General features: G+C 40.7%; 2 protein-coding genes and 1 gene segment (V, D, J or C); 2 read left to right on the top strand and 1 right to left on the bottom strand.

Moving 5' to 3' along the window:
- The window catches only part of LOC123236692 (immunoglobulin kappa light chain-like), a 330,984-nt gene that overhangs the window by 61,904 nt on the left and 248,520 nt on the right, over positions 1 to 20,560 (top strand). The gene's annotated exons all lie outside the window — the stretch shown is intronic.
- On the top strand, positions 1,230 to 2,009 carry LOC123234455 (myotrophin-like). Its single transcript, XM_044660355.1, has 2 exons — positions 1,230 to 1,704; positions 1,972 to 2,009. The coding sequence occupies exons 1-2, from the start codon at positions 1,230 to 1,232 to the stop codon at positions 2,007 to 2,009; spliced, it is 513 nt and encodes a 170-aa protein (XP_044516290.1).
- LOC123236694 lies at positions 3,081 to 11,995 on the bottom strand. The segment is given in 3 exon segments: positions 3,081 to 3,525; positions 11,384 to 11,680; positions 11,939 to 11,995. Coding segments are annotated over 3 exon segments (420 nt in total).

Below are 20,560 nucleotides of genomic sequence, written 5' to 3'. Positions count from 1 at the left end.
TGGATCTGGAATCAAGAAGCTCTGTGTGACCCTGGGCAAGTCACTTAACCCCTATTTGTCTCAGTTTTGTTAAGTATAAAATGGGAAAAATAATAGCACTATGCCACATTTGTTGTGAGGATTGAAATAAGTATATGATCTGACTGCTATTTGTTGATAATGTGAGATACCAAGGTTCAGGCTCAGTGAGCTTAACCAACTTTCAATTGGGTTAAAAAACAAGATCAAGGCTTTATTGTTCGCAAAGTCACTTGGAGGGAGGATCAGGGATAGGACGTCCTAATCTAATGGTTCTAGCGATTCCAACACCCCTTACTTACTATGAGTCCTGAAAGAGGCTGCCTTCAGATCTTCTTTGCTAACCTTACCATACTCTCCTATTAAACTAGGGAAAGGAAAAGACAGGAAAGGAAAGGGATTTACAACAAACTGTTACAAAGATAAAAAAAAAAAGTGCAAACATATAAAAAATAAAACAAGTAAGAAAATCTCTTACTACAAATACAAACTGCAATATATTAAAAATGCAATAAAATTCTAAAAATTCAAAGTGCAAATATAAAACTTTTTCAAAAACACTTTGTAAAAACATTTTGATGCTAAGGTAATACACAATCTTATCCAAAAAATTTTAGCAATGTATAAAAACAGAAAATTTAAATAAAACACAATGCAGCCTAAGCTTTTACAGAAACACAATCTAGGGGGCAGCTGGGTTTGAGCTCAGTGGTTTGAGAGCCAGGCCTAAAGATGGGAGATCCTAGGTTCAAATCCGGCCTCAGACACTTCCCAGCTGTGTGACCCTGGAAAAGTCACTTGACCCCCATGGCCCACCCTGACCACTCTTCTGCCTTGGAGCCAATACACAGTATTGACTCCAAGATGGAAGGTGAGGGTTTAGAAAGCAAATAAACAAAAAATGCACAATCTATCTGACTAAAAAGTAAACTTATGCAAAATGCATTTAAAAAAATCTAAGGAGCCTTTCCACACGGATTCCGTTTGGCGCGGCCCCCAGCTCAGAGAGAACTTTCCTCCTCCCGGCTCCCGCTGCCCTTTTGTCCGACTGCCTTGGCTAGCAGCCCTCTTGTGCAACCCTCTGCCCGGACTCCCTGCGGCCGCTCTCCGCTCCCCTCCCGCCGACGCTGCCTTCGTTTCTCGCCCTTCTTCCCTCAGTCCCGCCCGCCGCCTTCTTTCCCTCTGTCCATCCGGCCAGCCCCTCTGCAGTGATGTGCGACAAGGAATTCATGTGGGCTTTGAAAAATGGAGACCTGGATGAGGTGAAAGACTATGTGGCCAAGGGTGGAGATGTTAATGGGACACTAGAAGGTGGTAGGAAGCCTCTTCATTATGCGGCAGATTGTGGGCAGCTTGAAATCCTGGAATTTCTGCTACTGAAAGGAGCTGATAGTAACGCTCCAGATAAACATCGTATCGCCCCTCTTCTGTCTGCAGGATATGAAGGTCATGTTTCACGTGTGAAACTGCTTCTATCAAAGGGTGCTGATAAAACTGTGAAAGGCCCGGATGGACTAACTGCCTTTGAAGCCACTGACAACCAGGCAATCAAAGCTCTTCTTCAGCGATGGCTGGATGGACTGATCCATATGGAAGGATGCCTCTCCCGCGGCCTCACACTGCTGCCTGTCTGTCTGTCTGTCACTCTCTATCTGCCAGCTTCTTCAGCTAAATACTTCAAGAGAGGTGAGGGGAGAGAGAAATTCATAATAAATCAGACTACCAGAAAAACTATTTTTTAGAGAGTAAATCCATATGATCAGGACTTTATTGGGATTCCTGATCACGTCACTCTCTCACGTTTCTAATAAAATTCAGCTCATGCCCTGTGGAGGGGCAAAAACAAAATATACTATTTAACATTCAACCTGTGCAGCTCCCTAACTAGTTCTATTAATTAGATTGTGTCGAAAGGTCTGATTATATAAAGGCCTACTTCTATATATTTTGTAGCCCTAACTGTGGAAGCAGTGGTGGCTACCATGTTGTAAACTTAGGGTGCTGAGATAAGCAATTAGCTATAGCCCTCTGCCTTAAGATTGCACTGTAATGGGGATTTCCTGGCCTGGTTAAGAGTGTTGCCTATGGTTGGTGACCAAATCTTTCCTCAGTAACTTTGATTTAAACAAAGGCTCGGTTCAGATGAGGAGGGGCATACCCCTAAGTAGCTGGATGACTGGACTTTGAATTTCTCTTCCCTTTCCATGTGGGTTTCATGTGTCCTTAAATAAAACTGACCAGTCTTATTTATAAAATCTTTGATTTGAGGGTCTGAGGAGAAATAGCATTCCAATATATTCATTTTCTCCTCCAGTTTGAGAAATGTGTATTATGTATGAAACACTTTCAAACTCTTCTAGCAGTGAGCGGGGATTTAAAAGTAGAATCATAGCCATAAGTTTGTTAGTATTGTACAAAAAGGAAACATGTTTCCTGGTAGCTGAAGGTTTTCTTCTACTTATTTCTACTTGGAATTTTTCTTTGAAATTAATTTGAAGAATCAAATTAATTGAAGAATCAAATAAAATTAATTTCATAGGAATTAAATTATGTTCAAGGAACATAACTTAAATACCATCCCTACATTGAATGTTGATACTTATGGAATGAGATTACTTATTGTACCATGCTAGGGTGGGGTTTAAGATTTGGGTAAATTTGATTTGATCAAGTCTCCTCGAACATAATTTGTTACCAAAAATCTCTTTTAAGTTTTTGCTGGACAAGTGGCAACCCACATTGTAGTTTCCTATTTTAAAATCATGTGTCACAAAGAGTATGATACACTTTAAAAATGATTCTGTACATTTAGAATAAGTACTCAATTACAGTGTTTTTATAACTTGAAGAAAATATTGTACACATTACATATTTGTTTCATGAGCATTATGGCAAAATAAAGTATGAATACCTAATTTTAATATCTCGCATTTAAATAATGACAAAAATCAGAAGTGTGCACTAAATAGAAACATCCAGATAAGTATAATTTACTAATAAATGTTAGATTTTTTTTTTCATCTAAGTTACACGATTTTGAATGTACCTCAGATTTTTTTTTAAAGGCTTTGCATTCAGATTGTGGAATGGGAACAATTTAATGAAGATTTTTATACATAGTGCAGCATCCTTCCAGAGAATTAAATTATTACTAAGAACAACCAGCCTGGCCAATACCAAATCATATTAAACAGTTGCTGATTGGTTAAGTGTAGTGGGTTTTTTTAATTCAAGGTTCCTTCCTCCTCCCTAAGTGACTCCACCCCCTTCCTACTTCCACACCCAGTCCAACCCCAAGATTTCTCTCATTCTGAGAAGCCAATCACTGAATAATTATTTTTAAATGACAAGTATATTTGGATAGTTTTGCCATCTTAATACAGCCTTTTTATATTTAATGAACATTTATTAATCAGGGCTGGCCTACATCACTGAACTAAAATGGTGGTGCCTCTATTAAAATGTAGGGCACTGGGTCCATTTTAGTTCCGCTAAAGTAGTACAGTGTGTGTGTGTGGGTTTGGGTTCTATTAGCATAATTCTATTTAAAGGCTTAGAACTTACCCTTTACAGAGTTTCCCCTTTACCTTTCAAAGTGTTTCATTGTAGTTGACTATTGCAGTACAATGTGCTTTGTACTCCTTTCCCAGGCCTTCTGATTTCCTCAGTCATTGTGGTATATAAAACTATTTGATGCTTTGTACAAGTTAACCTGTTTCTTGTAATTCAGTAAAGGCAGTTTTGCCTTTCCACCTTCCCCTTTACCATCTTGTAAGCAAACCCCATCATCGTGAAGAGCTCCCTTGCTAAGACAACACAGTGTTGTAGAATAAACTGTACTGACCAACTGAGATGGTTTGGGGTTTCTTTTTACTTTTACTTCTTAAGTAACTGCATTATTTATAATGTATCTCTGAACTACTTTGGCAGAGAAATTGACAACAACTTAACGTTAATTTTTGGGGGTAAAAAAAAAAGCTAAAACTATCTTCTTTTTTTGCACTACATGAATCAGCAAAAGGTCAAATTAATATTTTTATCCTCTTAATGTAAAATTAAGCATCTCAGAAAGATATCTTGCATTTTCTTGAGTTTTCTATTCTTTCATTTCCTATTCTGGTCTCAAGTAAAAATGTACAGGTGGCTTACTTTTGCCTCACACCAGCACATCAGTGAAGTGTCAAATTACAACCGCCACACCTAGACAGATTGCTATGGACTTGGAAATTCAGACAGTCCCATCCTTTTCCTTTACACACCCATATATTTCTTCTATGCACAGCACACTTTCCTAAATTCTAGTTTTTCACAAAGGACAGGTAGATAGAATATGTGGAAGCTGCTGACAAGTAGGCCATTCATTCTTTATTGTTTTCACCAAACCATGGTTAGATTTAAAGACCTATAAATATTTACTGAGTTTTACATCCTCTGCACCTTCTACTTTGTTATAATACATTTGAATCTTAAATTGAGCTGCTACCTTCTCCCATGCAATATTGTCCGCATGAGTATCTATTAGAAGAAGCTGGTGAGAGTGCACTCCCACATAAGCAATTGCAGTGTTTTGCATGCTAAATAAGTAAATAAATGAACCTGTCCTAATTCTATTTCGTAAATGGAGGAACAATCATATCTTTCTAAACAGTAATAAAATAAAAATTTAAAGAACTAGTGCTTTTGTGCATTTTGATATATCTGAGTTCATTTTTCCACAATGTAATTCTTTTGACAGTTAGGTTTCTCATATTATCCTAGTTCATAAACATCAGAATGCTAAATAATACTGTGTTTAAGTTTTGTGTTGCAAGAACAAATGGAATAAACTTGAATTGTGCTACAAAAAAAAAATCTAAGGAGAACAATTCAAAACAAACTTTTGTTATGTTAAATGCTATCACTATTACAAAAAACAGAACTGTCTCCATAGAACATTAAACTGAGTATCCTATCTTAAGAATCGAAGTTTTTCAATGACATAACAGTTCATAACTCCACCATCAATGTGCCAGTGCCTAATTTTACCACATCCACCTCAACACTGATCACTTTTCTTTACTGTCATATTGGCCAATCTAATAAGCAAACTTACTGTTGTTTTGGTTTGTATTTCTTTAATCAAGAGTGGTTTAGAATATTTTTCATATGATTATTGATAGGTTTGATTTCTTCATCTGAAAATTGATTCTTTATATCCTTTGATTTGCCAATTTGGGAATATTGGGTATTAAGACAGTATTTCTGAAAAGCTCAGAGTACATAGAACACAAAGAAAAGAGGTTCTCTACCTGATGTCACTGCACCAACCATATATAGAAGCATCGGATACAACAAATGGAGCAATTTTGAATGCTGTGGATCAGTTCACTTGCCTTCACAGGAAACTCTCCAGTGATGTCCACACAGATGATGAAGTTGGTGCACTCGTTGCCAGAGCTAGTTCAGTGTTTAGGAGGTTCCAAAAGAAAATGTGGGAGAGCAGAGCTATTAGGCTGCCTACCAAACTCAAAGTCTATAAAGTCATTGTGCTGACTTCACTGCTGTGTGCCTCTAAAGCCTCAACTCTATATGGGTGCCATGTCAGGAAAGGGAATTCCTTCCATTTGAGTTGTCTGAAGATTCTAAAGATCACCTGGTCACATAAGGTACTAGGCACTGAGGTCCTTTCTCAAGCCACACTGCCCAGCCTTAAACTTGAATGCAGAAAGCATGATTCTGTCGCACTGGTCATATTTTTTGAATACAGAACATAAATTTTGTTTAAATAATTCCCTTACAGAAAACTCACCCAAAGCAAGGACTCAGACAGAAGTCAGAAGAAATAACATAAGGATACTTTAAGGTCTCTCTGAAGAACTTTGGTATCTACAGATAGGCTACTGATTTTTTGAAAGTCTTAACAAATACTTCAAAAAGTCATAAAAGAAAAGTTGCCATGCATATTAGATCCAGAAGTCAAAGTGATAGTCAAGGTAGAGATAATCCACCAGCATTTTCCTCCTGAAAACAAAAATGGGAATTCCCAGAAATATAACAGACATAATCCAAAGATCCTTCCTTAACAAAAAAATACTGGAAGCCTCAAGAAAGGCTCAGTCCAAGTGTCCAAGATGTACTTTAGGGGATATGTGAGACTCAGTAGTTTCTGGTCAGAAGAAGAGTATCACATAGAATGCAATAAACCAAGAGGGCTGAATCTCACTCATGAAATGGATAAAGAGTGGAAGAATTGAAGCACACACATGAGGCTGACTTAGGAATAGAACAAAGTCAAAATAGAACAAATAGAAAACAAGGAGGCATAAGGACAGGGATGGTTAATAGCAAGATCATAGATACTAGGAAGTCCATATTTGCAAGCAAAACTTTCTAATCCCAAAAGAGAAATTAAAGGACATGAGGGGAGAAAAGGATTCGGGAATTCTAATTTCTTTTAAGGTACCTTAGATTGACCAATTGTTTGGTCAATATCTGGAAAATTTGTAATAAATGAACATAATAGTATTACAGTGTAAGGAATGAAATGAGATAATTTCCCTGAGTGGATCTACCACTATCCACATCTGTGAGTTGCTCTCCTCCACATATTTGTTTTTTTAGAAAGGACCTGAGGCCAAGAGAAAGGAAGGCTGAAGGAAAAAAGGAGGCTTCACTGGAAAAAGGTCCAACAGAGGAAAGTGGGATTAACTACCCTCAAGCATTCAAAGGGATGTCACAAGGAGGAGGGTCACAACTTGCTCTCTGTTATAATTATTGGAGGTCTCTTGATCTATTTGAGATGGTAAATTGATGTACAGAGAGAAATAAGATGACCCTTCTCCCTTATAACAGTTGCCCAGGCAGGATCCTTCAGGTCTAAGATGTATATCCCTTCAGGACCCACCTGGGGTTAATTGATATGTTGACTTGGGCTCTTTAGCTAGGATAAAGCCTTGTATTCTGACTGGGATTTCTCTCTTCCCAAAACAAGCTTGGAAACTGCTTTAGGAAGGTACTTTAAACTTTATATTAAACAAGAAGGATATGGGTAAAGGACTGTGGTATAGGAGACCCTATTCTAATGATTACTAATGAAATCTCAACTGCTAGCAGATGAAGAATCAATGTAGCTTCCCTCTGGTTCAGCCTGGCCAGGACTAAACCAGAGTAGGTAAACTGCTGGGATATCTTTGACTTCTTCTTCAATAGATCTTCAGCCTTACAGTTGAGTTATTTCCACCCTTTCCACCCTCTTCTTCGTCTCCTGCCCACTTCCCGAATCCCTCCCAGGCCCTGGGAAACCTAGATAGCTAGATGATGAAACTCCTAATATCTAGGGGCAGTAGACACCAAGGTGGTGGTCAGGTACAGGTTGGAACGGTATCTCAAGTACAGGAAGAGTTTGCAGAGAGATGTTTGCACCTCTCACTCCAAGACCAGGATCCACTCATCTCCAGCCTCAGCACAGGTCAAAGACCCAGAACTTCTGCTCAGGGTTCTCAACTGCCCCCCTCCTGCCTCTCGCATGACTTCCCTGGGAACATTCCATCCAACTGACTCATTTGTCAATCAAAGGTGAACTTCAAGCTCCCAGAGATTCAATATAACATCTCCTGGTACCAAACTACAGAAATGTGGCCAAGGCATGGAAGGGACAGAGAGGCAAACTTCACACTTATGCTGAAAGCCTGCTCCAACAGCCTTGGTATCTTGAGGGGTGGGACAACAAAGCAGTTTTGACAGAATAGAACAGCTGGAAACTCAGTAAGCTTGCAGATCCTGTTCTGATCTGCCATCTGCTAACTTAAATTTTTATACCTTTTTCTTAAGATTACATACATGTTGGCATGATTTCCATTCCCACCATAATTTTTTCTTAGAGACAATGTATTAAGTCATACTGTGTTACAACTTTTCATTCTCTAGTGACTTTCAATATTTTTCAAAGTGTGTTTGACATATCACTTGGGCTACAGTGGTGGGAAAGTACAGGATTTTTCATGGAAGACAATTTCTCCACTTATCATTCATTGTTCTTTTATGTTAATGTACCAAACCAAATCAGGGATCAGGGAGGGGGGAACCTTGGAGACTGTTCTGGCCTGTTTTTGCAGGCACCTGTGTATGGGAGATCTCAGTTAGGGTTTTTAAATCTTTAAGAAATTTTGTACAAACAAAAACAATGCAACTAAAACCATAAAGGTAACAATAAACTGGGAAAAAATCTTTATAACATAAAACTCTGACAAAGGTCTAATTACTCAAAAAGGAGCTAAATCAATTATACAAAAAAAATCAAGCCATCCCCCAATTGATAAATGGGCAAGGGACATGAATAGGCAATTTTCAGATAAAGAAATAAAAACCACCAATAAGCACATGAGAAAGTGTTCTAAATCTCTGATAATTAGAGAAATGCAAATCAAAACAACTCTGAGGTATCACCTCACACCCAGCAGATTAGCTAAAATGACAGCAGGGGAGAGTAATGAATGTTGGAGGGGATGTGGCAAAATTGGGACATTAATGCATTGCTGGTGGAGTTGTGAATTAATCCAACCATTCTGGATGGCAATTTGGAACTATGCCCAAAGAGAGCTAAAATAATGCTTGCCCTTTGATCCGGCCATAGCATTGCTGGGTTTGTACCCCAAAGAGATCATAAATAAAAAGACATGTACAAAAATATTTATAGCCATGCTCTTTATGGTGGCAAAAAACTGGAAAATTAGTGTATGCCTTTCAATTGGGGAATGGCTGAACAAATTGTGGTATATGTTGGTGATGGAAAATTACTGTGCTCAGAGGAATAATAAACTGGAGGAATTCCATGTGAACTGGAATGACCTCCAGGAATTGATGCAGAGTGAAAGGAGCAGAAACATAAGAACGTTGTACACAGAGGCAGATACACTGTGGTAAAACCAATCATAATGGACTTCTGTACTAGCAGCAATGCAATGACCCAGGAAAATTCTGAGGGATTTATGGAAAAGAATGCTACCCACATTCAGAGGAAGAACTACAGGAGAGGAAACACAGAAGAAAAACAACTGCTTGAACAAATGGGGTGATGTGGACACGATTAGGATGTAGACTCTTACTGACCACCCTACAACAATTATCAATAATATGGAAATAGGTCTTGATTGATAACACAAGAAGAAACCAGTGGAAATGCATGTCAGCTACTGAGGGGTTGGGAGGTCTTGATTAATGACACAGGAAGAAACCAGTAGAAACGCACGTCAGCTACTGGGGGGGAGAGAGAGCAAGAACATGAATCATGTAACCATGAAAACAATTTTTCTAAAAAATTTAAAAAAGAAGTAAAAATAAAAAATTAAATTAAACCTTTAACACTAACTCACTATTTGCTGGTTTATTGTGAAGTGACTTCTAGGGGAATTTCTGTATTACTGCATGTAAAGATGAGAATTTCCTAGGAGTCCATAGGAGGCCTGTAAGGGTTCTAGTAAACAGCATTTAGTGTTCTTCTGATTTTCCCCAGGGCTGAGTAGGGATATTGATCACAATAATTTCAACAAGGAGTGTTAGTAAGAGAAGAGTCCCAGAGGGATATGTGAGTGAGGGGTTTCCATCCTTCCTGAGGCTGCCATGTACTTCCTCGAGGTCCCCCCTGGGACCATGTCAGATGGCCCCCGGCACACTTGAAGCAAGAACAGCCTCCCTTGCTGGGGGGTTACCAGCAGTCCAGTTCCCCTTGGGGGCGGGACAATTGAGCGAAAATGAAGTGAGAAGAGCCAGAGACCGAGTAGGTTTGCAGTAGCTGACCTGAAGTGTCATCTGGTGATTTTAAGTTTTATACCCTCTTTTCTTTATGATCTCATACAGGTTTTTTTCTTCCCATACATTCAAAATCACATATTAACTTTTGAAACATCACAATATTGACATTTACTAATTATCTTACTGTGGTTAAACAAAGAAGCAAGCTTGTCAAAAATTATTCATTATGGGCTGGCTTAGTTTGAACTTATTCTTTTCAGCTATGCGTAAGGTACAAGTACATTAGTTCCTAGCTAAACATAATAGTTAATTATATTTTAACTAATTATATTATGTACATAGTTATGTTATACTATTCATTCCCATCATCAATCAAGGAGATAGTTATGGTAGTTGATTACATCCAATAAGATACAATAATATCAGTCTGGTCCAATGTTTTGTTCTCATGGTGTTTTTTCTGTTATAGGATCACTAAGAATACAGTTCTGGTAGGGTGATTCTGTGCTAGTTTGTCATTGCCATAATTTCCTTGTGTTTCACTGTTTCTATGGTCTGTAGGAGTTTGGGAACAAACTCAGGCCAGGTATTTTCTTGCTGGGAACTTTAGAAACTTGCATTAACTCACTAACTGCTGGTTTTCTGCTGGGCTGATTCTAGGGGAAATTTCTATTCTCTAGGGGGTTGTACAGGGGTTTATTTTTGTATAGTGGGTAGTCTATGGCTGTGATTGTTCTTGCCATGAACCCGTATTGTTTTTCTGTGTCTCCTTTGAGCTGGATAAGGATATTTATTGCAATAATTTCAATGCAAGTGAATGTCACTGTAAAAAGAATGATATAGGGTAAACTGTGTGTGGAATCTCCATCTTCCTGACAACCTGCCGTGCTGGATTATCAGAGCTTGTGAGTAGCTGTGCTAACCTCACAGCCTCGATGGCTTCTGGCACTCCCTGAACAGGAGAATGTGCTGTAGTCAATTTTAGTGTAATCACTGATCCATGACTGGAGGTCAGAATAATTATAAAGACAGCTCACATGTCTGCATTGCTCAGTAAGATCCAGGATAGCTGTTAAGCACATTATAACATGGACCTCGCTTTATCTTCACAACCACCCTAGGAGGAAGGTGCTGCTATGAGGCAACTTTGTGAGATGAGAAAACTGAAATGAAGGTTAAGCAAGCTGCGAAGCATGTCTGAGCTAGGAAGTGTCTGAGGCTGGTTGGGAACTCATGTCTACTTGTGTCCATGCCTGACTCTAACCACTGCATCACCTACCTGCCTGGGTAGCTCTGCCCCTGCCCTGGAGGGCTTCATGCAAAGGGTCCAAGAACACTTGTTGAGGATTTGTAACGGGGAGTCTTGGTCAGGTATGAGTGAGACAAACCCACCTTTGGGGTGACATCCAGTTATTGAGGTGGTTTCACTCTATGATTGTAGGGTGGGGAAGAGACCAAGCTCAGCACCCATCCCAGTCCCAGCATCCTCCTGCGAGACCCAGAAACCTACCTCAGAGGCAGCCCAGACAAGCTGCTCCTGTCCCAGCTGTGGGGGAAGGAGAAGCCCCTGGGACAGTGGGGGCTCCCTCAGCAGCTGCCTGACCAGGTTTTTGTTCAGAGATGGAGCACTGTGGGAGAGGCCAACTATTCCTCTGCTGACAGTAATAGTGTGCCATGTCCTCGGGTTCCACCCCGCGGATGGTCAGAGAGAAATCTGTCCCAGAGCCACTGCCACTGAAGCGGGCAGGAACCCCAGAGTGCAGGCTGGAAGCATAGTAAATGAGGAGCCTGGGAGCCTGGCCTGGGGGCTGTTGGTACCAGTTTATGTTAGTACTAATGCTCTGACTGGCCCTGCAGGACAGGGTGACCGTCTCTCCTGGAGACACAGACAGGGAGGATGGAGACTGGGTCAGCTCAATGGCCCCTCTGGCATCTGCAGGCAGAAGGACAAAGAAAAAGTTACAAATATTCATGTCTCCAAAATACCAGGAAGAATCACTGATATAATGTGAGGAGGTAAATCCTCAGATGCCAGCCCAGACTGCCTCATGACCCAGGAGGGCACAGATGGCCCCTCCATCCCTCACAATCACCCATAATCCAATTCTCCCCAGAGTGACAAGAAACAAGCAGGACTTCCCAAGACTCCTATAACAATATCTCAGGGCAGTCTCTGATCTTCCTCCCTCACCTGGGATCCAGAGAAGCAGGAGGCAGAAGAGCTGAGCCTGAGACCCCATCATCTCCCTGTGCCTGAGCTCTGGCTCCCCAGCAGCTCCCTCCCAGCTGCCCCTTTATAGCTGCCTCCTCAGCTGGCCTCATTTCCTCAGTATGAGCCATGCAAAATATGTGGAGGGGCAAGTTTGTGGCTGGGTGGCAGGAGTGGGAGGAGAGAGACGTTTATATAAAATGGGCAGGTTTCAGTGATGTTACCTTCTTTGGAGATAAGAACTTTGAACTATGTTATGGAAAGCAGCCTCCTTGTGGAACCCTGAGATGGGTTACTCTAGGATAGTTAGAAACTTTTTTTTCCTTATTAACCTGTTAACCCTCTACAAAGGAACCTGTAATCCAAAAAGAAACCAGCCTGGCATTCAGTCAGTCATTCATCTAATGGCTTCTTTGGCCCCTTCTAGAGAAGTCATCCAACATTTGCTGCTGTATCACAGACCCTCCATTCATGCTTCTCTTCATCCTCCTCACAAGGTCACTAGACAGTTCCAGGAGTGTCCCATCACTGGAGAGGGATACAAAGGTATTAGATTCAGTGCAACAGGAATTAGTCTCTCAAAGTGATGTAGCAACTCATCATGTGATGCCTCATTACTGTTGGATAGTCAATCACAAGTTCCCCTTACAAGCATTTCAGACTCTAAGACTTATCAGAGATAGAATCAGAGAAATTACTGGAAATTTATTGCACACCTCAGACTCTGGAGGGAGCTGATGGGACAACTGAAAGACTGTTGGATCTGGAATCAAGAAGCTCTGTGTGACCCTGGGCAAGTCACTTAACCCCTATTTGTCTCAGTTTTGTTAAGTATAAAATGGGAAAAATAATAGCACTATGCCACATTTGTTGTGAGGACTGAAATAAGTATATGATCTGACTGCTAGTTGTTGATGATGTGAGATATAAGGTTCAGGCTCAGTGAGCTTAACCAACTTTCAGTTAGGTTAAAAAACAAGATCAAGGCTTTATTGTTCGCAAAGTCACTTGGAGGGAGGATCAGGGATAGGACGTCCTAATCTAATGGTTCTAGCGATTCCAACACCCCTTACTTACTATGAGTCCTGAAAGAGGCTGCCTTCAGATCTTCTTTGCTAACCTCACTATACTCCTCTATTAAACTAGGGAAAGGAAAAGACAGGAAAGGAAAGGGATTTACAACAAACTGTTACAAAGATCGAAACAAAGTGCAAACATTTAAAAAATAAAACAAGGAAAAAATCTCTTACTACAAATACAAACTGCAATATATCAAAAAATGCAATAAAATCTAAAAATTCAAAGTGCAAATATAAAACTTTTTCAAAAACGTTTTGTTAAAAAATTTTTGATGCTAAGCTAATACACAATCTTATCTAAAAATGTTTGCAATGTATAAAAATAGAAAATTTAAATAAAACACAATGCAGCCTAAGCTTTTACAAAAACACAATCAGGGGGGTAGCTGAGCTCAGTGGTTTGAGAGCCAGGCCTAGAGACAGGAGGTCCTGGGTTCAAATCTGGCCTCAGACACTTCTCAGCTGTGTGACCCTGGGCAAGTCACTTGACCTCCATTGCCTACCCTTACCACTCTTCTGACTTGGAGCCAATACACAGTATTGACTCCAAGATGGAAGGTAAGGGTTTAAAAAAACAAACAAGAAAAAAAAAACCCACAATCCATCTGACTAAAAAGTAAACTTATACAAAATGTATTTAAAAAAATCTAAGGAGAACAATTCAAAACAAACTTTTGTTATGTTAAATGTTATCGCTATTACAAAAAACAGAACTGTCTCCATAGAACATTAAACTGAGTATCCCAGCTTAAGAATCGAAGTTTTTCAACAACATAACAGTTCATAAGTCCACTGTCAATGTCCCAGTTCCTAATTTTACCACATCCACCCCAACTCTGATCACTTTTCTTTACTGTCATATTGGCCAATCTAATAAGCAACCTTACTGTTGTTTTAGTTTGTATTTCTTTAATCAAGAGTGGTTTAGAATATTTTTCATATAATTATTGATAGCTTAGATTTCTTCATCTGAAAATTGATTCTTTATAACCTTTGATCATTTGTCAATTGGGAATATTGGGTATTAAGACAGTATTTCTGAAAAGCTCATAGAGTACATAGAACACAAAGAAAGGAGATTCTCTACTTGATGTCACTGCACCATCCATATATAGAAACATTTGATACAACAAATGGAGAAATTTTGAATGCTTTGGATCAGTTCACTTGCTTTCTCTCCAGTGATGTCCACACAGATGATGAAGTTGGTGCACTCGTTGCCAGAGCTAGTTCAGTGTTTAGGAGGTTCTAAAAGAAAATGTGGGAGAGCAGAGCTATTAGGCTGCCTACCAAACTCAAAGTCTATAAAGTCATTGTGCTGACTTCACTGCTGTGTGCCTCTGAAGCCTTGACTCTATATGGGTGCCATGTCAGGAAAGGGAATTCCTTCCATTTGAGTTGTCTGAAGATTCTAAAGATCACCTGGTCACATAAGGTACTAGGCACTGAGGTCCTTTCTCAAGCTACACTGCCCAGCTTTATATTTGAATGCAGAAAGCATAATCTGTCGCACTGGTCATATTTTTTGAATACAGAACATAAATTTTGTTTAAATAATTCCCTTACAGAAAACTCACCCAAAGCAAGCACTCAGACAGAAGTCAGAAGAAATAACATAAGGATACTTTAAGGTCTCTCTGAAGAACTTTGGTATCTACAGATAGGCTACTGATTTTTTTGAAAGTCTTAACAAATACTTCAAAAAGTCATAAAAGAAAAATTGCCATGCATATTAGATCCAGAAGTCAAAGTGAAGGTAGAGACAATCCACCAGCATTTTCCTCCTGAAAACAAAAAATGGGGGTTCCAAGAAATATCACAGACATAATCCAAAGATCCTTCCTTAACAAAAAAATGCTGGAAGCCTCAAGAAAGGCTCAGTCCAAGTGTCCAAGATGTACATTAGGGGCTATATGAGACTCAGAAGTTTCTGGTCAGAAGGAGAGTATCACATAGAATACAATAAACCAAGAGGGCTGAATCTCACTCATGAAATGGATAAAAGAATGGAAGAATTGAAGCACACACATGAGGCTGATTTAGGAATAGATCAAAGTCAAAAGGAAAGCAAAGAGGCATAGGGATAGGGATGGTTAATAGCAAGATCATAGGTACTGTTGTGAGGAAGATCATTTAATATTAGTTACATATAGTTTATATGGACCTAGCAGGAAGGGCTGGAGGATTCCAAGATGGAATGAAGGAGCAGGAAGTAGGTGCTTGTGCTCTGAGAGAGACTCCATTAGTGGTGGGCACAAACTGTTGCTAGCCCTGGGAGATCTCAGAGTTAAGGACACCCTGCATCCTGATTCCCTGGGATCCTGAGTGGTGGTGGCTTCTAGCAAGCGGATAAGACCTGCAGAGCTGCACCAAGTGGAGGAGGGGTTTGGGATCTGGTGGACAGCATCTCAAGCACACTCTCACTACTTGGGTACCTTGGACCACCTTGGCTCTTGGTATCCTCTGAACATCTTTGGATTACCATGAGAACCTTCAAAGCCACCCTCAGGCCCTTTTGCTGTGCTGGTCAAACCTGGCTGGAACCAGGTTTGAAGCAGTCTTCTCAGTGACTCCAGAACTGCTCCTTTGAGCCCTGCCTGGCCTAGGTCAATTAGAATTAGAGTAGACAAGTCCTCCCCTTGCCCCTGTGATTTGCCCTTTAGGGTTTTAAGTGTAGAATCCCCTATCCCACCTTTATTAGTTAATCATAATTAAAACTGTTAAAAACCTTTACCTTGCCTGCTGGTTCCATAGACCCTGGCCTAGTGGTGTGCTGGGTAACCATTGGCCAACTGCCGTTCTTGATTCTTGGTCTCCCTATCCTGGCTGGTCCTGTCTCTCCTTCAACCCAGTGTGTGTACCCACAAACCATTAGGTCACATTTTACATCCCTGGTGCCTCATCTTTTTATAGTACTAGGAAGTCCATAGCTGCAAGCAAAACTTTCTAATCCCAAAAGAGAAATTAAAGGACATGAGGGGAGAAAAGGATTCAGGGGAATTCTAGTCTCTTTTAAGGTACCTCAGTTTGACAAAACAATTGTAGAATAGCTGGGAAACAGTAATAAATGAACATAATAGTATTACAGCATAAGGAATGAAATGAGATAATTTCCCTGAGTGGATCTACCATTATCCACATCTTTGGGTCACTCTCCTCCACATATTCATTTTTTTTAGAAAGGACCAGAGGCCAAGAGAAAGGAAGGCTGAAGGAAACAAGGAGGCTTCACTGGAAAAGGAACCAACAGAGGAAAGTGGGATTAACTACCCTCAAGCATTCAAAGAACTGTCACAAGGAAGAGGGTCACAACTTGTTCTTCCTGGTACCAAACTACAGAAATGTGGCCAAGACATGGAAGGGACAGAGAGGCAAACTTCATACTTATGCTGAAAGCCTGCTCCAGCAGCCTTGGTATCTTGGGGGGTGGGACAGCAAAGCAGTTTTGACGGAATAGAACAGCTGGAAACTCAGTAAACTTAAAGATCCTGTTCTGATCTGCCATCTGCTGACTTAAATTTTTATACCTTTTTCTTAAGATTACATACATGTTAGCATGATTTCCATTCCCATCATAGATTTTTTTTTCTTAGAGAAAATGTATTAAGTCATACTGTGTTACAACTTTTCATTCTCTAGTGACTTTCAATACTTTTCAAAGTGTGTTTGACATATCTCTTGGGCTACAGTGGTGGAAAAGTACAGGATTTTTCATGAAAGACAATTTCTCCATTTATCATTCATTGTTCTTTTATGTTAACGTACCAAACCAAATCAGGGATCAGGGAGGGGAGAAACTTGGAGACTGTTCTGGCCTGTTTTTGCAGGTACCTGTGTATGGGAGATCTCAGTTAGGGTTTTTAAATCTTTTAAGAAATTTTGTACAAACAAAAACAATGCAACTAAAACCATAAGGGTAACAACCAACTGGGAAAAAAATCTTTATAACAAAAAACTCCGACAAAGGTCTAATTAGTCAAATATACAAGGAGATAAATCAATTATACAAAAAATCAAGCCATCCCCCAATTGATAAATGGGTAAGGGACACGAATAGGCAATTTTCAGATAAAGAAATCAAAACCATCAATAAGCACATGAGAAAGTGTTCTAAATCTCTAATAATTAGAGAAATGCAAATCAAAACAACTCTGAGGTATCACCTCACACCCAGCAGATTAGCTAAAATGACAGCAGGGGAGAGTATGAATGTTGAAGGGGATGTGGCAAAATTGGGACATTAATGCATTGCTGGTGGAGCTGTGAATTGATCCAACCATTCTGGATGGCAAATGGAACTATACCCAAAGAGCTAAAATAATGCCTGCCCTTTGATCCAGCCATACCATTGCTGAGTTTGTACCTGTAATGCAGGGTTGCAGCAAAAGCTCTTGCTTTTGCAAACCAACTATAGCAGCCCTGACACTTGAAAAGGGATAGAATGTTGTCCCTGGGCTCATGGGAAAACCATTAGAGCTTGAGTCTATAAATATCCCTGGAGTACCAATTGAAGGACCTTTTTGCTTTTGCGGCTTTGGGCTTTGCCTGATTTTCTTGGGCCTCTCCCTTGACCTCTCCATTGACATCCTGATATTCCCTGAATTTCTCCATTGGGCCCTGGGAGGAAGGGTGATTTGGTGGGTGGAAATTGTGAAAATTAGCTTTATAGATAGGCAGGAATAACCTAAGCCAAACCATCACTTCATCTAACAATCTGCTGAATTTTAAATCAGGATAAGGAAATTACCTTTGGCTGAGGGAGCTGGCTCCCTCTGCCTGATCTCCTCTTCAGTGACCCCTCCCCCAGGACCAGCTTCTCCTTTAGCAGCAGTTACCAAACCCTAATCCCCTTTCCCCTAAGCTTACCCTTGGGAATAATAAATCCCTTTTATTTTATACAAAGAGTTTCTGGAGAATCATTGTACCCACTAGTAGGGCAAAGGCTGAAGAAGGAAAGGAGTAACTTTCTTTATTTCTTAAGGGCAAACCCAGGCATCCATTTTGGGCAGGAAGTGGCCAGCCATCACTTCCTGTAAGGTTTCAGTTTTCACCGGCAGGGAGGAGCCTTTTGACTCCTCCCTCAAGGGACCTTAGAAATAACAACAGAAGGCTGAAGAAACACTTCAGCCAGACCCATACCATCTCTGGCTGACCCAATTCTTATATCGTAGAGATAGTCTCCCTGCCTGAAGGACACAGACTATTTCCTCCCAGTACCCTCAAGTACCTAGCCTCTGTGATTAGCCTCATTGATTGATTAACCCTTCATATGTTCCCCATTCATTCCTTAACTTCCTATATTCGCTTTTATTCCTCAACATATCAATATTCCCCTTTTATTCCATAACATATCATCTTCCCCTTTTTATTTCATAACATACCCCAAAGAGATCATAAATAAAAAGACATGTACAAAAATATTTATAACTTTGCTCTTTATGGTGGCAAAAAACTGGAAAATTGCCCTTCAATTGGGGAATGGCTGAACAAATTATGTTATATGCTGGTAGAGGAAAATTACTGTGCTTAAAGGAATAATGAACTGGAGGAATTCCATGTGAACTGGAAAGACCTCCAGGAATTGATGCAGAGTGAAAGGAGCAGAGCCAGAAGAACATTGTACACAGAGACTGATACACTGTGGTAAAATAGAATGTAATGGACTTCTGTACTGACATCAATGCAATGACCCAGGACAATTCTGAGGGATTAATGGAAAAGATGCTACCCACATTCAGAGGAAGAACTACAGGAGAGGAAACACAGAAGAAAAACAACTGCTTGAACAAATGGGGTGATGCGGACACGATTAGGATGTAGACTCTTACTGACCATCCTAGAACAATTATCAATAATATGGAAATAGGACTTGATTGATGACACAGGAAGAAACCAGTGGAAATGCACATTGGCTACTGAGGGGTTGGGGCCTGGGGGGAGAGAGAGCAAGAACATGAATCATGTAACCATGAAAACAATTTTTCTAAAAAATTTAAAAAAGAAGTAAAAATAAAAAATTAAATTAAACCTTTAACACTAACTCACTATTTGCTGGTTTATTGTGAAGTGACTTCTAGGGGAATTTCTGTATTACTGCATGTAAAGGTGAGAATTTCCTAGGAGTCCATAGCAGGCCTGTAAGGGTTCTAGTAAACAGCATTTAGTGTTCTTCTGATTTTCCCCGGGGCTCAGTAGGGATATTGATCACAATAATTTCAACAAGGAGTGTTAGTAAGAGAAGAGTCCCAGAGGGATATGTGAGTGAGGGGTTTCCATCCTTCCTGAGGCTGCCATGCACTTCCTCAAGTTCCCCCCTGGGACCATGTCAGATGACCCCCGGCACACTTGAAGCAAAAAGAGCCTCCCTGAACATGAGAATGTGCTGTAGTCAATTTTAGTGTAATCACTGATCCATGACTGGAGGTCAGAATAATTCTAAAGACAGCTCACATGTCTGCAGTGCTCAGTAAGTGCCAGGCTGGCTGCTCAGCACTTTATAACTCGGATCTCCCTTTATCCTCACAACCACTCTAAGAGGAAGGTGCTGCTATGAGGCAGCTTTGAGAGATGAGAAAACTGAAATGAAGATTAAGTGAGTTTCTCAGCATATCTGAGCTAGGAAGTGTCTGAGGCTGGTTGGGATCTCATGTCTACTTGTGTCCATGCCTGGCTCTAACCACTGCACCACCTACCTGCCTGGGTAGCTCTGCCCCTGCCCTGGAGGGCTTCATGCAAAGGGTCTCAAAACAATTGTTGAGGATTTGTAAAGGGGAGTTTTGATCAGGTATGAGTGAGACAAACCCACCTTTGGGGTGACACCAAATTATTGAGGTGATGTCTCCCCATGATTGTAGGGTGGGGAAAAGACCAAGCTCAGCACCCATCCCAGTCCCAGCATCCTCCTGTGAGACCAAAAACTTCCCTGGGAGGCAGCCCAGACAAGCTGCTCCTGACCCAGCTGTGGGGGAAGGAGAAGCCCCTGGGACAGTGGGGGCTCCCTCAGCAGCTGCCTGGGTAGGTTTTTGTTCAGAGTTGAAGCACTGTGTGGGAGGAAAACTATTGACTTGTAGACAGTAATAGTGTGCCATGTCCTCGGGCTCCACACCATGGATAGTCAGAGAGAAATCTGTCATATAAACACTGCCACTGAAGTGGGCAGGAACCCCAGGCTGCAGGGTGGAAACCCAGTGAATGAGGAGCCTGGCCTGGGGGCTGTTCATACCAGTGTATGTAATTATAGACACTCTGAGTGACCATGCAGGACAGGGTGACCGTCACTCCTGGAGACACAGACAGGGAGGATGGAGACTGGGTCAGCCCAATGGCTCCTCTGGCATCTGCAAGCAGAAGGACAAAGGAAAAGTTATAAATATTCATGTCTCCAATGTACCAGGGAGAATCACTGATATAATGTGGGGAGGTAAATCCTCAGGTGCCAACCCAGACTGCCTCATGACCCAGGAGGGCACAGATGGCCCCTCCATCCCTCATAATCACCCACAACCCAATTCTCCCCAGAGGGACA

This window comes from Gracilinanus agilis, chromosome 2 (assembly GCF_016433145.1).
Source record: "Gracilinanus agilis isolate LMUSP501 chromosome 2, AgileGrace, whole genome shotgun sequence".
Classification (NCBI taxonomy): Eukaryota; Metazoa; Chordata; class Mammalia; order Didelphimorphia; family Didelphidae; genus Gracilinanus; species Gracilinanus agilis.
The sequence above is the reverse complement of the archived record's forward strand: the minus strand, read 5'-3'. Positions and strand labels throughout refer to the sequence as shown.

What these genes read in the sequence shown, in the direction of transcription:
- LOC123234455 (XM_044660355.1), top strand. Translation starts at nt 1,230, where the DNA reads ATGTGCGACAAGGAATTCATGTGGGCTTTGAAAAATGGAGACCTGGAT. An exon ending in AGCTAAATACTTCAAGAGAG is followed by an intron (nt 1,705 to 1,971) that starts GTGAGGGGAGAG and finishes TATATTTTGTAG; the next exon opens with CCCTAACTGTGGAAGCAGTG.